Here is a 17,401-nt window from a genome sequence, read left to right on the forward strand (position 1 = left end):
GTGTTAATAATTTTACAGATTTAAATTTTAGATGAATCTTTTCTAATCCGTCAGTGTAATGATTTATTTACACGAACACCCTTAAATACATAACAACTTATGCAAAATGAAAATTTTAAATCTGAATTAAAGTCATTTTTCGTGGATTCATTTCAAACCTGTTTGTGTAAAAAAAATAAAATTCTTATACCTAAAATGCATGAAAAATTGATCGTTAAATTTTACTTTTTTTTTTTTTGTTGGTTGCACTTGCATCTGACAATTGAAAAGCCACACCACATGCCCATAAGTCATAAGAAGGAATCTCATCCTTCATCTAGGCTGTAAGTTGGGGTTGCAGATTGATCAAATTCCTGTTGAGGACATTCCCTCTCCATTATTTAGACTGCTGCTACATAATTGTAAAACCAGGTGGTTGGAATAGAAAAGAAGCCAAAACAACCATGCATTCATTTTTCAAGAAACCAAAATTGTCTTCACTAGCCACCGACTAAATCACCATTGAAAACCAGCATCAAAGACCTTTTACCACTAAACCAACAAGGAGAAGTATGAGTCCGATAATCTGATCATCATGAATTTGACATCCCATTCTTCCCGTAACAAAGGGCTCAACTAATTTAGTGGTGATGGCCTCAGCCACTTTTAGGCTTCTAAGGAAAAGGAAGGATGAGAATTTTTTGCATCCCATTCTTAATGTTTTATGCTGCTTCTCTATGTGGATACTTTTCCCCTTTATTCCCTTAGATCTTTTGAGCATTTGACCATGTTTAATATGATTCTGTACCTCAAAAAAAAAAGAGTTAAGTGTTCAATGTTACAGACAAAACTGCTATCAAGTATCATGTTCCCCTCAAATTTTCCTTGCCATGCACATGTAAATTTTACATTTTTGTACTATCTCATTTAAGTTTTCCTCTACGTAGACAGCCACACCCACAGGAAGTAAAATCAGAAAACCACAAAAAACAACCATGAAGCTAAAGCAAAGGAGAGAACATGCAGAAACTATAACGAAAATCTGAATTTGAACCTAATATCATGACTGAGCTCTACCCTCAACAGTATTTGATGGAAATGACTGAGCAACATATTGCAATAAGAAAAAGGAAGACTTGGTAATAGATTCATTTGTCCGGTGGAAGCCCACACAAGGACAAAGAAAAAGAAAAGGCAATCAAACGACATAAGAAGTTGTAATGTCATCTATGATATCATGCTAATGTACTAAATTGTAGAAAAATGGTAGAAGAAACAACAAAGTCAAAATCAATAAAAATGAAAACTAGACAAGTAGATAAATTATTATCAGTTACAAGAGCCTTTTCATGCACTTTTTCAATATACTTCTACAAATATTTATTCCCATAATTAATTGGTCTATGCTAAGTATAATCTATAAGTTACAGAATACAAGCTGCTCTAGACCACTCTTTAATATGCTGGAATCAGATGCCTATCGAAGGAGAAAAATGCCTACACAAACATAAAAAGGTAAGCGATAAGAATAAACGAAGTGACGAAAAGGCATTTGAAGTATCCTCCGGAAATCTATAAGAATTTTGCTCTCTATATATTTATAGAGGCTCATAGATAACTTGGGTAACACTCAATTTTAATTCGAAGAGTACAAAAAATGGGCATAAGAGAAATAGAAGTAGCTACTGGAAACAAGTTACTCATACACGAGTTGGAAGACGTCTGTGACTCGGTAACGGGACGTGCACTCACTGGGTCATGGATTTGGGACGCGGCTGTAGTGTTATCCAATTGGATATCAGCTCGAGCCCACCAACTCGACTACGATTTGAGTGACAAAACTGTCCTCGAACTCGGTGCTGGAACGGGGCTTCCTGGATTGACGGCAGCTCGGCTTGGCGCCAGCCGAGTCGTACTGACAGATGTAAAGCCACTAATTCCGTTATTGGAGAAGAATGTGGAGGTCAATGGACTTGGCGACCGAGTTCTGGCGTGTCAACTCGCTTGGGGATCGGATGAGTTACCGAGTCAGCTCAGTGAGTTAGGCCACGTCGACTTGGTGCTGTTGTCGGACGTGTTCTTCGATGCTGCGGAAATGGGTGGACTGGCCAAGACGCTGAAGAAAGTATGTGGGAAGGAAACAACAGTGTGGGGAGCCACCGAGGTGAGGCCGTGGACGAGTGCAAGCTTAGGTGAGTTGGAGAGTGAAGGGTTTGGAATCGTTGAGCTGTCGAGTCAACTCAGCGATGGATTGCATGAAGAGGTGACAGGTGGCAATCAGGAGGAGTTCTCTGTTTTCCAGCTGGTTCCACCCGGTCAAGATTGCGAGCCTTTGGAAGCGTGGTCGCCAATTGTCTATTGATCCAACCAAGCAAAGAAAAAAGGTTCATCATAAAGTTCCAAACATAAAAGTGCAAGTTACATCTTGACAATTGCTGCTGCGATGCTTGAAGACGAACAAAGTAAAAGACATCAGACTTTTTGCTCAACTGGAGGGCATTCAAATATTAAGACCATTGTTTATGAAATGCTCATTTAGATCGATATCTCACCAAAATAGAATGATAAGTAGAATGATTAACTCGTACGCTACTAAGTTAGTATAAGACGAGAAATACTTGAATTTTCAATGTCTAAATACACGTTTGTAAAGTAGTCTTTACTCAAGGTTGTACAGCTTGTTTTGATATCAATAATAATATTTCTAACGTTTTCGTTAAATATATATATATATATATATATATATAAAAGGTTCAAAACATAACCATTTTTTTCTTGATAATTTTACAACATAATCTATAATAGTTTTACACCCCAAGGTAATTTATAGACTTGTTTGACATTAAAAAAATGGATGATTTTACATGTTGGACTAAGGTGACCTTTAGATGTTAAACATATATTTTAATGTTGTTTTGTTTCGTTCTTAGTATGAAGGAAATGGTTCATTTGATGTTCCAATTCGGCAGGCCTTGTTGCATCCAATTAAATTGCGAACTTTTGATGCATCAGTAGAGTTAAATATCATATGCCCACCGCAATGCGATGCTGCAATTTCATAGAATTCACTTTACACATGAATTATGGCACAAATTTTACTTGAAGCCATGTTTCAGCTAGTTACAATGCAAAGCACGTAATTAGTAGTTAAGGGCCGAGTTAATGATTGAATTGCTGGATTTTACCTGGAATCTCAGCAAGAAGATTATAAGAAAATCATTATTGTCACAGTTATAGGAAGTGAATACGAATCAAGTATAATCCCTACATCTCTTTAACACAGGTATCTGGCTTGCAACACACCAGTAGTTTTAGTTATCCAATCTAATAAACTAGAAAAAGGAACTGAATGGATTATTATACTAGTGAAATGGACACCATATTGCAAGTTTGCAACTGAGACATAGACATGTAGCTTCAACCATTCACTATAATTGGGATGATCAACAACAATCCACAAATTTGCTCGTCCCCCAAACAAGACAAGAATCCACTGAATCGGATTCAAGGGGCAAGCAATCAAACTCAATGAACACCCATGGAACGCATATATCTAATAAAGACCTAATAGTGTAGACAGTGTGCCTGCACAACCCACATATCAAGCATATTCTCAATTACCCAATTACTGACTAGATATAGAGCATAATTACATGTCAGGAAGAGCCGAAAGGTTCAGGCGAGTCTCCTGCCATGTAGTGCAAGACTGCACAAGACTTTGCAATTTTGTAGCTCCCGGGTCATCTGCAGTATCCTTAAAAGCAATCAAATTTGCTTCCATCAGATCCCACCCTTCGGACAAAACCACGCCATGTAATGCTCTCTGCAAGCTATTTAATTTCACGAAGAAATTTGGGGTTATCTTTCTCCTCAGCACCAGATGAGCTGCCTGTGTTCAACCAAAAGACACGGCATTCCTTTGAATCAATTGGCTGATCCAATCACTCAGAATCATCCAAAAGGGATGTTGCATCAACCAAATCCCATTTATTTCGGATTTCTGACATCATCTTACGGCGGATAATTTGTTCACACGACAGCACAAATCAAGTTGCTGGATGTGAGGACAATACCCCGTCACATATACTAGCCGATGTCCTCAACCATTATAGTGGAGTTTCTGGTTTTGCGACCCTTGACCCTGCTGGGTCTGCTGCTGTTGCTGCTGAGTAGCCTGCACGTTTAGTGGCTGTGTGTTGTAGTGGCCAAATGGCTGGGAATAAAGTGGATTGAGCATACTCTGCCAAAGAGATAAAAAGATTCAGATACTCACGAAGACATAATCACTGAAATGATTCAATAAAATGATCAATCCAAAAAAAAAGGGCAGAATTCCCAGGCACACGAAGGTTTTAAACATTGGCAAATGGTTAAAATAACCAATAGTATGTGGTGAATTGACCATTTAGCAATTTTTAAAAGTTGGCAAATGGTCAGGACCTCCTTACAGTATGCGGTGATCTCAACCCAATTAGATGATACTATAACATGCTGCATCTATGAATAAGAAACGCAATTACTCAAAGGAACCTGAGACTGAAGTGGATTGGAATTGGGCACCCCAAAGTGGTTCTGTGAAGTGTCATCTTGAGATGGATCATTAAATCCAGCCTGTGTGAATAGACCTTGTGAACCATGAGCCATATAGTCCTACAGTAGCCAAATAAACGGTCAGATCCCAGGGCAAAAGAAGTTAAAAAAGACACATGCAGACACACTTTAACATAATACAACATTTACCTAATTTGAAACCATCTCTAATAGAGATGCCCCCAGAACCCCACTAATCACCCAAAAGCAACATAGGTTTCGATTCCGATCTCATCATCCAAAGAATTACAGAAACAACAAACAAACCTGAGACATGAAATCATTTCCTGTTCCAAAGCGAGAATATCCCGCTTGGGAACTCTGGTTCAAGAAGCTTCCTGGAAATCCACCTTGTGCACCCTGTGTAACATAATCCACAGCATATCCACTTTGAGAAGCCTGTATGGGAGCAAACAATGAAGCAAAGTTCATGATAAAACATGCATCAAAAGATATGCATGCACACAGTACTGGGGTAAAAGCAATGGAATAATAGAGGCAACAGAGTAATCATCTCCCAGAAGATATGTTAGATGAGATGCAGATGAACTGAGGTGTACCTGTGTGGAAAATTCAGCAACATTATATGGAACATGTGACCCTTGACTTTTGAAGTCCTCACCCAAAAAATCCTGATTCATAATTAAAGGAAGGATAAGAAGGAATTCAAAGTACCAAAGAAAAAAGAGACTGCATTTTCAACGTTAACTTACCTGTGACATGCCACTCAGAGAATACCCATCCCTAAACGTTTGGCTTGGTCCCTGAACGGTCATCTATAATAACGAAGAGGAGCAAGCATAATCATAGCAGTCAATGATCTGACCCAGAAAAGAGAACAAAACAGAAACAGAGTATGGAGAGCACTGACATTAGAAACATAGCCTGGTTGAGACAATGGTCCACCAACAGATGGCTGGCTATTTGGATTTTCCAAAGGTGGAAAGTTGAAACTAGAACCAAGACTTCCAATAGGTTGCTGTGAACCTTGCTGGTGTGGAAGATGACTGCCAATAGGAGTGCCAGCACTCCCACGCCCAGCCCCAAAACCCCGGCTACCAGGTTGCGGAACATGAGGAACAGCTCCAACAGGTCCATGTACAGCACCACGACTAGGAATCGCATATGGTTGTGATGGAGGGGCACCATGATAATGCGGAAGGGGTACTCGCTGCATTGGATAACCAGTAGGGTGCATGCCAGCTTTATGGGTACCATTTGGAGGGCCAGGAGGCATGTAAGAACCTGTTTGAAGCAAAATAAGTCTTCATCATTACTCATCCAATGACGAAATAACGATTCTCCTAAAAAATTTCTCAAACAATTAAAACGGTGCATGATTGCTTTCTTGCTTTCTCAGAGCAGCTTTTAACCCACACTGGTTACAGACCATCAGAAGTTTACTTACCCCTGGAACGACTGCCCCTCCTATCTGCATTTGTACTTGAGGTGGCAACAGACCCAAAAGTATCATTGGGAATGATTCCAGGGCCACCACCAAAGAAAAGTCTGCGGTCGTTATAAATCTGTGGATCATAAATTAGGCAATCACTTCAGTATAACGTCATAATCAACAGGTGTCCCAAACAGGGAAAAAAGATTACAACAGCGAAATCTAAAGTAAAAAAACTTGGGGAAAATATATCACCTTTTTGGGCTTTTGGAATTGAACCATACTTTGCTTCAAGTTATTCAGTGGTCCTTCAACCAAGCACTCATTTTCCTAATACCAAAATCATAGGCTGATAATCAATAACAAGTACCAATAATGCTGTTAAATTCAGGTTCACCCAAGAGTATATTTCGCACGGAAAAGAAAAAAGAAGGAACAAGAATTTTTTAAGACAGATGCAGAAAATAGTAAGAAAGAACTGAACAGTACTACCCACTTAAAATACTGTTTTCAAGCCAGCTTCCACATGAGAAAACACAGTGAATTAGCCATACAAGAACCAGTAACCCCAGAAGCAAGGCTAAATTACCTTGTAATGTGTCAATAGGCTATTCCAAAGTGGTTGCTTGCTAAGAACTTTAGGATTTCCCAAGATGACAATGCCATAACGAGCACGGGTTAGAGCAACATTAAGCCTTCGAGGGTCATTAAGGAATCCAATGCCCTGTGCGCAAAATTTGAGCAGAAAAGCATCATGTCTTAGCATTTAGGTAAGAATAAAGGATCTGATTAATTAACTTCTCCAAGTATTTACATATAAAGTACATAAAATGAGAAATATTAACCAACCTGATGCTCATTACTCCTGACACAAGACAGAATGATATAATCTTTTTCCCTTCCTTGGAATGAATCTACACTTGCAACCTGAGATGAAAGTCATCAGTTAGCAATTACTACGATGAAAACATCCAAATATTAGACAAGTTCATGTTGTATTAGTCTTACCTCAATTTCCTTGTACAGTTGCTGTCTTAAAGAACCATTTCTTGACATATAGTTGACTATGTATGCTCGCTGACCCTCATAAGGTGTTATAACTCCTATCTACAAAACATAAGCACAGAAGTGTCATTACACCACTAAAATAAAGATGACACGAAGAAACAGAAAACATAAGAGAGATTTTATTTACCTGACTGGGTACCACACCACTTTTTAAGAAAGTAGTCACAATTTTTTCAACATTTGCAGCCTCAGTTCTATTCAAATAGGATGTACCACTGGCACTTATCTCTTCTTGTCCCATCTGTATTATACGAGTCATGGAGATTTAAATACATTCAATAGGAAATGCAAAATTAAGAAAAACAGATTGGAAAAAGATTTGAAACCAAAAACATCAAATTTTCTGTTAATATCAGGTTTTCACCTAAGCAAGTGATCCCTATGTTGATTTCCAGGAAAAAAGAGTGGAAATATCTCCTATGCACGCAATTTTTTTTTTTTTAAATGTGGCAGTAAATAACTCAGATTTGGAGTTCGATATATTCAGGATTTGCTTAACACAACACTATATCACAAGTGAATAGAGTAACCAGAAGTTATTTTCTCTATTTCCAATCAGCAGTCACTGCCAAACACTTAGGCTGCAATTTGTCGAGTTCTCAGTGATCAAATTCCTGAATATATGCTTTAAAAAAGATTTTACCTGGACATAGAAGAACATGGGTCGATTTGGAACAGGCCAAGGAAAATCAATGCCAGATGATTGCCTTTCATTGATGGTTACTCCATTTTGAAGAGTACCTTCATAGAAGCTGTTAGATGGGAATTCAGAGAGGGCAGGATGCATTCGATATTGAACCTGTCACTCAAGACAAGAAAAGTTTTACATTAGCAATCTGCAGCACTTTCTAGTAGTTCCAGACCTTTTATGGGTTCAAATGCTGAATGCAAAAAATAATAAATGGATGAAATACGGAGACTGGTGGAACACTAGTCTAAACTCCATGATAAGCTGAGCAGAAAAGCTCATGGTAATGACATGACACACTTTTAATGCTGAAAGCATCTTCTACAACAGTTGTTTATAAGCATTCTTTTCACCAATCACCACCTAAAGCAAGAATAGAAGGCTTCTTCTAACACCTGCTATTCTAAGAATGAAGGGTTCATAGTAATTATACAATCGAAGCATTATTGGCATTCTGGTCTTCAGAAAATCCTTCAAGGAGGACTAGTGCAGCAGTGAGGAGATATGGAATGAGGATAAAGCACAAGAACTCAGTGAGATTCAAAAGAGTAACAGCAAAGAATCCAGTTAGAAAAGAGTTGCAAGCACAAAATACAAACTCCAAACAGTACATATATCAACAAAACCATTGTATAGAAAACATAACTCCCATCCTAGAACCAATGCAACCAAGAGCACATACAGGCATTCAGAGGAAATCACCTGTAATCTAATAGGTTTTACACCAAGTAGAACAAGGCGCTCAAATAGAGATTGAGCTAGCCCAGCACGAGCTGCTTTCTTGCACATTATAACAGGACCAAGCTGGCAGTGGTCACCAACAAGAACCACCTAAAAGAAACCACTTGTCAGATGATAATGCTACAGTGGGCTTTTTTAAATGAATATGGTAACTAAACCAAACAACAAAAAAAGCCACTAAAGCACATAGTACCTGTTTTACACCAAGAACCAAAGGAATAAGACACTCAGGCTCAGTTGCTTGAGTAGATTCATCAATAAGCACCTACAACAGAATTTTTCAAAAGAGGAAAAGAAAACAGAGCAAAAGAACAGTTCAAACAGGAATGAGAACCATCAGGCCAGAGAAAGCCAAATAGCATAAACATATATACTTGCATCTCATGCAATTCACCTGTCGGAATCTAAAATTGGCCAGCCGAGGATCTCCTGCACCCACACAGGTACAACAAATGACATCAGCACTCTGAGATATCTCCCTCTCTGTTGCCCGTTTCAAAGCCTTGTATTTCTTCTCATCACTACTGGACAATTCACCTGTAATTTTTAGCAGAAAGGGTCATCAAGCTACATACGATAGGAAAGCAAATACTAACGTAACAAGGGAATCAAAATTCCATCTTACATTTCTAATCACCTAATGTCAACTACATATTTTAAGTGACCAACAACATTACAACAAATGCTTTACCAAAAGAGGAGAATGCAGAATCACACATTTTTTTTCCCACCAAAGCGAGAGAGAGAAAGACAGGGAGGCATTATGCACACTCTATTCCAAACTGGGCAAGTTAAAACATCATATCTGACTTCAAAAACAAATCATGAATGTATAATGATTAGAATCAAATTTGAGATGGTAAGGCTAAAACCTAGCAACCGCTAAAATGCAGACACCATTATTGTTCCTACATTTAGGTACACAGAATTGACTCTGTAATTGATCAAATTTGAGATGGTCTTGCAGTTGCAGCTTATCAAAATTTCTATCTTCTATGACCAACCAAAACATCACTAGATTCATCACCTTTTTATTTTGATTTTCATTGTTTTTAAAAACATTAAAAACAGGGCTATTACTTATACTTCTTTTACTAATGCAATCATCCATGTAAGAATGATAAAACCATCACATAAACTTTAACTGTTAATCCTAATAGAATATTCTCGACAAGCAAAATTTTCCAACGAATTTTAATCAATCGAACTCTATTGTAAAATTTAATAAAATAAACCAAGCACAATTCCAAACACTATGAAGCCAAAAGACAATAATAACATGTGCGGAGGAAATTGGAAATCAGACATAACAAGTATCAAATAAAACACCTCTACATAAAAACATTAGAATGAACTCCACAAATAAAAACTAAATGAAATATCCTAGCCAATAGGCACCCACTAAATGTGTACATATTGAAGCCCAATAAAGAACACAGATTTTCTGAGTATCAAAATGTGTGAAGACATTATAATTTCAATTGAAATGAAATCACAATGATAGCAGGCTAAAACACAAAAGCACACCTTGTTCATCTTTTAGTTGCTGTAATTTGTGCAGTTCACTCTTTTCAGAAGTATCAAGATGCCGGACCTGCCAAGAGACAAGTGAAACATGCATAAATCTCTTAAAACAGTATATCACTCAAGCAAACAACACTCTGACAAAGCCGATATTATTAAATGTACCATACCTGATAGTGAAGGGTTAAGTGCTCAACAGGTGAACTAACAGCTTCCCTTGACTTAGCACAGAGTCTAACGACCTGATGAGAGGATGAAATAAAAGAGATGAGGATGTGAAATATTATATAGACCCCTGTATCTCATGCTGTAAGAAGTTGCAAGTCAAGTGGAATTTTATTTGCAGAACATGCTGAGGAAACACCAAAGTGATGTTCTCATCACAAGCAGATAGTAGCAGGAGATTCAAATTTGTCCCATGAGACTTGCCAATGCTACAAAATTGTCATGAGTTAAATAAAAGATTAATTTTGAGAGTTAAAGGAAACCTAATTAATTTAGATTGACATTTAAAATCCCCTCAACCAACTCACAAGCAGGTACCTTAAGAAATGAAACAAATCCATAACATGACAGCTCAGTAAGACATATAAATTTGCCAATGAGTGAAGGTCCTTCCAATATTTGAAGCAGCAATTTTTACCTTTAAACCAGTAGCACTTATCTTTTCAGCTAGTTGGTCCACAGCAACATTACTGGGAGCACATACCAAAACCTAATCATGGAAAAAATCAGGCAGTTTATATAGTAAACAGAACGTCGCACCACAAAAAGCTAGATATCCAAAACCTACCTGCCCTTGGCCTTGTTTGGCCATATGATATACAATGGCAGCTGAAGTGACTGTTTTCCCAGTTCCAGGTGGACCTTGAATAAGGCTTATGGGCTTTTGCAGGACACTTTTGACGGCAAAAACCTACACAGGTGCAAAAGGCAGTCAAGAGACCAAATTATAGCATTATCATCCACATGCTGCCTCAGGCAGAAAAATTAATTATCCCTTTTCTTTTTCTATCAAGTCAAATTATCGAGAAACATTGTTTTAAACACACCTTCACCACCACCACCACTTTCCCTCCTCAAAATAAGGATGGGGAAAAAAAAGGCAAGCCAAATGCCTCACTGCAGAAACCAAGAATGGTGAAAAAACTTGATTGAAATTCTTATTTTCATGTAAACAGATTTTTTTTTTCACAGAATTTCGTATTCTTGAACAAACCGTTACAGGCATGTCTTCATTCCATCTCCGTTGTCGTCTTATTATGTCGTTTGCTATGCTTTGATTCCTAAAGTAGTGCAATAGTTTATAAACCGTTTTAATGTAGCAAAATGTGCAATGCACCAGGCATGTGCCTAATCAAGGGTATTTTGGTCTGTCTCATGTAGTTTCAGGCAACTTATATTCCTATAAGTTGATAGGAAATGTAAATCTATTCCAATACAACTACTGGCAAAAAACCCTGCCATGATTGAAATTCATGGGAGTTCATCATCCCTAGAAACTAAAGAGCGTTCCATACTTGTCCCCATATAAAACTTATCCTCTCAATAAATTCTGCATGAAACTCAAAAAGTTTTGCAGTATTCATTTGTCCACAACAACTAATGAATTTGAGTTATGTATATTCATCCAGATAAAATCCATTGAATAAGTGGGACCATTGGAGTATGTCAACAAACATTATCCAAGCTCTCAGTCGAACTTTCTGAGCTCCAAACATTAATGCATGTTAAAGAATAAGCAGTAATGAAATTTAAAAAGACCTGCATCTCAATTGCGGAGATAAGCTTAATTTAGATGTAAAAAAGGCAACAAAGACCAATCAGTACTAAACCTCAAAAATTAAACATTGCAATCTTTAGCAATGGAGCACCCAACACGTTCTTGAGAAAAAATGGAAGTCTCTAGTTTAGAGGACCTACCTGAGATGCATTAAGCTCTGGAAGACCTGGAGCACCAAACCTGCGGGGTAATGTGTTGCGGACCAGCTGCATCTCAACTTCATGGCCTAACAAGTGATGATAAATATACCTGCATGGAAGCAACAACTTACACTAAGTCACTACAAGATCCAAGCACAAAACAGGAAGCCTCAACCCAAAAATCATTATACGTTCTTTATGGAAAGGTGATGGTGAAGCAAAGATTTAAGTCACCAGAGTGTCATTTTTTATTAAACAGCTTTATAAGAAAAGCATACAAGGAAAGAGTATACATGTATACTGTGTACTCAGGCAGCATAATTACAAGTAGAGCTCTAGATACAAAACCCTCAACAAAACAAAAATCAGCATTGAAAGAAGATCAGCTCAGCTTGAAATAGCTCAAAACAAGTAGAATAGATGACACGAGATATTGCATATTTGCTTGTGAATGGGCCCAATCGACCGCCTTGAAAATGTGCATACACGCATAGCACGTTTGAGAAAGATTTACTATCACTATCTCAATTCGGAAAACATATTATATTCAGGTAAATGATTCAGTATCAAATAACAAATTAAGATATGCTAAAACTAGCTACCCACCCACTAACACTAGTTTCATCAACAGCAAATGTTTTCATTGCTCCCTGCATCCGATCAAAACTTGTGCTTTTCCAAACAAAATCAACACTGAAACCATGGTTCACATCTACAGGGACGCCCTGCACACAACAATTTGTTTGCATCAAGTAAAGATGAAAAACCACCAATCAACACTTTCCTATTTCCTGATAAAAACTGACAGATAGAGACATACTAGGAAAAAATACCTGGCTAGCACGAAGCTCAAGAGCAACCTCCTCTTGTGCAGTCAACTTTATCTGGATAAAGAAGTTGATCAGTGAACCCATAATTTTAGGAAAAACAAAATTTTAAGACAGAAATCTCAAGGCAAGCTAATTTCTAACAATCAACAAAAACTGCCCCCTAAAAAAATAAAGCATTCCACTCAACAGAGTTGACTCTTTAAGTGGTTAGAGCAAGTTGAACATATAAATCACCACTTTAACATGACGAAAGAGTGCAATAGATGTCCTACCACATGCCCCACCGACTGCCAAGCTGGATGAGCCGCATCCCCTGAGTACCGCAGCCGCAATTCGTCACCAGGAACAAGGCGCAACTCATTATCTTCCTACAAAAACACAGACATCATTCATTATAAAAACCAATAAACAAATGGGTTGCCAGCAAGAGAGAAATAAACTGCAACATAAGAGAGAGCAACAATTGAAAGCTAAATAAATAAATTTACAAATATACATTACCAATTCAACATACTAAGTATTACTAGTACCTTTGGGAAAACGAAATATGCAATTCGCTTCTTGTTGAGACCAATATCCCAGCGAACTGTAACATTATCCTTGCTTTGAGACTCTTTCATCATCTATCAAACAAAAACAACATTCACATTACTGCAAAGAAACATGATCCCATTTCATGTAACTTCTCTGAGATGGAAATCATCTTGGGGATGAACTTTGTCATAATTGTAGGTATACCTTGTCATAATCAGCTTCAAGCTTGATCAGTGGAGCAAAGACATTTTGGTACTGCAATAGAAAAATAACACTAAGTAATCGATCCAGAAAGACTGCTCACTCCATAATCTTCTCATGCTCACAATTGATACCCCATGCAGCCATACAAATATTCAAAAAAATCACTACGGCTGTCTTATAAACATAGGCACCTGATATGCATCCTCATACTTCAAAGCCACGGGCTGAGGTTCGTCATCAACCCCAGGCTTTTCAAGATCTTCCAAAGTAGCATCAGGATTTGTTTTCCAAAGCTCTTCTACTTTGTTTATTTGCTGAGCACTGACCTGGCGTGCCCTCAATTGCTCCTGTTCTGAAGGAACCTGTACAATGCAACCAGTTGACAAATTTGGAATAGGAAATTATACACAAATATACTCAGGGGGTGTCAACTGGACTTTATGAGCTGGCTTTGATGAGCTTAAACTCAGCCATTTTGAGTTTTTAGATGTTTGAGACAAACTCAGCTTGTGCTTACATACACAACACCATGGCGTAATAGGAATATGTACATTTACATGAAAAGACATACAAATACATGCATGCTTAATACACACAAAAACACACATGTATATTTTTTATCGGGGCTGAGCCTCAGCTCACTTTAAAATCAAGCTGAAGTTCAACCCAGCTCATTTTCATATTAGGCTCGGCCCTAATTTAAGTAGATCAAACAGACCGAGCTCAGCCAGCGAGCCCAAATGACAGTCCTAACTGTCAAAAGATATCACAGGAAAAACAATCACCTTAACAAGCCATTGCAAGAAACATCTATCATCGATGAGTGGGCACCACTGGCTCAAGTCCCAATTCATATCCTTCAAAGCATTAACGCTCAGACAAGGTTCCCTACAAAGCAGCACCACAACACTCTCTGTTTTGGCAGATATGAACCCAAGAAGAAAGACATTTCGACACCCACAATTATAACACTCTAAGATTGTTTCTCCCAGGGGACTGTCCTTGTGAAGACAAACTTCCTTGTGTTTAGCTCGCACCTATAATATGAGCCAACGTTAGGATATATCATACTTCTTAAATATCAGGTGCAAACAAAATATTTACCATCACCTGGTTTACAGCCTTGCTATATTTCAAACTTGCAAGAAAGGATAAATCCGCTAAGCCACCATGCATGACCCAAAATATATATACACACATGTATATATACACATATACATATACATTTATGTATATATCTCTCATAACAACAACATTCCATCCGGTTAACATAAGTACAACAATTTCACGTCAACTATCCTATAAAAGAGGCAAAATTTATGTAGAGGTAAAGATAGGACACAGAAACACCAGGTTGCTCAGAGAAAAAGAAAAAAAACTGATTAGCTCCAAAAGATATTTGAATTTCAGCACGAAAACAAATACCATCACCAATCTCATGCACAACCATGAGAAACTTAAGAAGCAAGTTTATATGAAACCAGGTACTAAAGGATGATGACAATTTTTGTGCTAGCCAAATGCAGAGTTGCGGCAATGATTCTCCCATTTATAGATAAAAATTGAAACAATTCTAAGTGCAAGTTTAAAAGCAGGTTGCCATAACTATGAAACACACACGAGGGGCCCCCAACACCGGAAGGCAACATATCCTAACAGCTCAAGGCACATAGATTTTCAGTCAAACAATCAATACCTAACTCAAGTGAATGTCCAACAACAAACTATCGTACTGATACATAACCAATTCCGACCGCCTAACTTGGACTTCTTAGAACTAAGAACATCAGTAATATAATTACAGAAACAGAAATTGTGCCACAATCCAATTTGGTTTGCACAATTCCTTCTGCTTTAATAATAGTTCCCGAAATGTCAACGACAAAATATATCGGTTTATATTTCAAATACCCATGATCAACAACACAAAACATAAACAAACAATTAACTGACCCCTGCGGCAGAAATCACAGTCTCCACTAACCAGATAATGTTCAATTATTTATTACTAATTCTCTCATTTTACCAAGAACTAATATGAGACAGATTATAGTTTTCCTAAGTAATAGCAGTTAAAAAATCAATTACAAAGGTAAATGTCATGAATTGGTGCAAAGTTCAGGATAATCTGGTGCCAACATAATTTTTTCTAAATCAGGCTTCACTTAAGTTGTCAAGTTTTACAGAGTTTCAACAAGAGTCATCATAGAGTTACACGCTAGATCTCCCTCAAATCCCATCTGCTTGGAGGAAAGACTAAAACAACAACCAAATACTTAAATGAGTTCCTTCCCCATTCCTTGTTTCTAATTTCTAGAGGTGTTACTATCTCAGGAATAAGTTTTGATCGAGAAAACTTCCAATCAAAAGTTTGCCACTTTCAATGAACAATTGTAATCTCACAGTATTCTGACCATCAACCGACAATTAGCTTCCAATGAGCATAAATGGCTAAACCCAGTCAACTTGTAGCTACAACTCCCTTGGGGAATTAAGAATTATACAGATGATGACAACCAAATAAGTGAACTGAAACTTGACTAGCTTTTGTCTGCAACTTCTATAAACAGCAGCAATTGAATACTCCAAATATACTCCATAACTAGTCAATTTTCTGTATGCAAGAACGGACAAAAAACTGAGCATAATAAATACCACCAACAAAGTTCCATGTGTTGAAATGAAAAATATTTGACCTTTCATTTTCGTATCATGCATTGCACCACCTTTTTGTGATATGATATATGCGAGATAAAAAGACGATTGGAGTGATAAAAACACATTAAGAAATAATATAAAATTTTTATTGGGATAATCACCAAACCAAATGCACTAGCCCAAAAATCTCTCAGACCATTGCATATCTATAGCAGTGCCTGTTGCGAACTCATGACTTCTGATCTCCACTTTTAGATCATCTTTAACCAATTTTGAAAGAGAGTATCAAAAATTTCCTATGCAAAGCTTATAACTTCAACCATTACAAAGTAAAAGAAGCATTGAAATAAAGATATACACCAGAGACAAAACAAGCCAAAATACATAAAGCTAAGACTTATCACAAGAAGCTCTTCAACACCTCAAATGAACCAAGATATATATCCTTGAAATAATTAGCGCATTGCCAAAAAAAAATTTAGAATTAGAAAAGCGCATACACACTTCCAAAGTTGCAACTCACCAAATGATTCACAATATGCGAACCAGAAGTATTTCCCCTAGAATTACAGAACCATTTCCGACACGACGGCACATTGCACCTAACTACACAAGCGGGATTCGTGACCCCACAATACCTACAAGCATGCTCCACAGCAAAATCCCCTTTCCCATACTCAAAGCTGTCATCATCCCCAGTCTCCTCAAAATTCAACCCACTCATCCCAGCTGCCAGAGCATCCACAGCTGCCACCTGACTATTACTGCCACTCACCCCATTATTACTACTCCCATTATTCCCTCCACCTCGCGATTTCGTCGACGGAGAAGCATCCGAAGATGAAGCCGGTCTATCAGCTACCCCCGCCGCTGCCGCTTCCACCGATGACGACGAAACAATAGAATCCCCAGGTGTGGGCCACACCGACGATCTAATCGGCTGCGAAAGCTCCTGAAACTCAGGGTAATCAAAATCCTCACCTTGGGTATTGAACTCGAGGAATGTGTACGCATCGTTCCCGGTGTCCGGCTGCGACGCCGTTTCATACAAATTGTTCGCCTGAGAATCCATCCTTTCTATATCCCGAACACGAATAATTCGCTATTCAGTATAACTAAGTGTTGAAATTCGAGCTAGTCTTTAGTATTCAAGGTAGGTTGTAAATACAATTTCTGAGAGTGGAGATTGTAAGTTAGGGTTTGGTGAATTTGGGGGTTAGGGCTCGAGAAGAGAGAGAAAGGAGGGAAGAGAGAGGAAATGTTGTTGGT

General features: G+C 37.9%; 2 protein-coding genes across 3 annotated transcripts; one reads left to right on the top strand and one right to left on the bottom strand.

Annotated features, from left to right (window-relative positions):
• The first annotated feature begins 1,464 nt into the window (after window positions 1–1,464).
• Window positions 1,465–2,700, top strand: LOC113703790 (uncharacterized). Its single transcript, XM_027225272.2, has one exon. It carries the CDS (start codon window positions 1,637–1,639, stop codon window positions 2,339–2,341), a length of 705 nt encoding a protein of 234 aa, XP_027081073.1. The 5' UTR covers window positions 1,465–1,636; the 3' UTR covers window positions 2,342–2,700.
• Window positions 2,701–3,389: 689 nt separating this feature from the next.
• On the bottom strand, window positions 3,390–17,401 carry LOC113702809 (regulator of nonsense transcripts 1 homolog). Of its 2 annotated transcripts, none has more exons than XM_072061902.1 (29): window positions 16,656–17,401; window positions 14,260–14,511; window positions 13,666–13,836; window positions 13,475–13,525; window positions 13,267–13,359; window positions 13,009–13,104; window positions 12,740–12,790; window positions 12,513–12,631; window positions 11,907–12,015; window positions 10,777–10,899; window positions 10,627–10,698; window positions 10,154–10,225; window positions 9,987–10,053; window positions 8,854–8,996; window positions 8,653–8,724; window positions 8,421–8,549; window positions 7,674–7,829; window positions 7,158–7,271; window positions 6,971–7,069; window positions 6,812–6,889; window positions 6,552–6,686; window positions 6,218–6,292; window positions 5,978–6,095; window positions 5,441–5,814; window positions 5,283–5,345; window positions 5,130–5,201; window positions 4,837–4,929; window positions 4,510–4,629; window positions 3,390–4,219 (listed from the first exon to the last, which is right to left on the bottom strand). In XM_072061902.1, the coding sequence occupies exons 1-29, from the start codon at window positions 17,202–17,204 to the stop codon at window positions 4,079–4,081; spliced, it is 3,807 nt and encodes a 1,268-aa protein (XP_071918003.1). In that variant the 5' UTR covers window positions 17,205–17,401; the 3' UTR covers window positions 3,390–4,078. The 2 variants fall into 2 exon arrangements, with proteins under 2 accessions (XP_071918003.1, XP_027079756.1); XM_027223955.2 differs by having other exon boundaries at window positions 4,837–4,968.

The sequence above is a fragment of the Coffea arabica genome, chromosome 8e (genome assembly GCF_036785885.1).
Source record: "Coffea arabica cultivar ET-39 chromosome 8e, Coffea Arabica ET-39 HiFi, whole genome shotgun sequence".
In the NCBI taxonomy this organism is placed as follows: domain Eukaryota; kingdom Viridiplantae; phylum Streptophyta; class Magnoliopsida; order Gentianales; family Rubiaceae; genus Coffea; species Coffea arabica.

What these genes read in the sequence shown, in the direction of transcription:
- LOC113702809 (XM_027223955.2), bottom strand. Translation starts at nt 17,204, where the DNA reads ATGGATTCTCAGGCGAACAATTTGTATGAAACGGCGTCGCAGCCGGAC. An exon ending in TTGAGCTTCGTGCTAGCCAG is followed by an intron (nt 12,632 to 12,739) that starts GTATTTTTTCCT and finishes TGTTGTGTGCAG; the next exon opens with GGCGTCCCTGTAGATGTGAA. An exon ending in GAAATGATTTCATGTCTCAG is followed by an intron (nt 4,630 to 4,836) that starts GTTTGTTTGTTG and finishes TGGCTACTGTAG; the next exon opens with GACTATATGGCTCATGGTTC.
- LOC113703790 (XM_027225272.2), top strand. Translation starts at nt 1,637, where the DNA reads ATGGGCATAAGAGAAATAGAAGTAGCTACTGGAAACAAGTTACTCATA.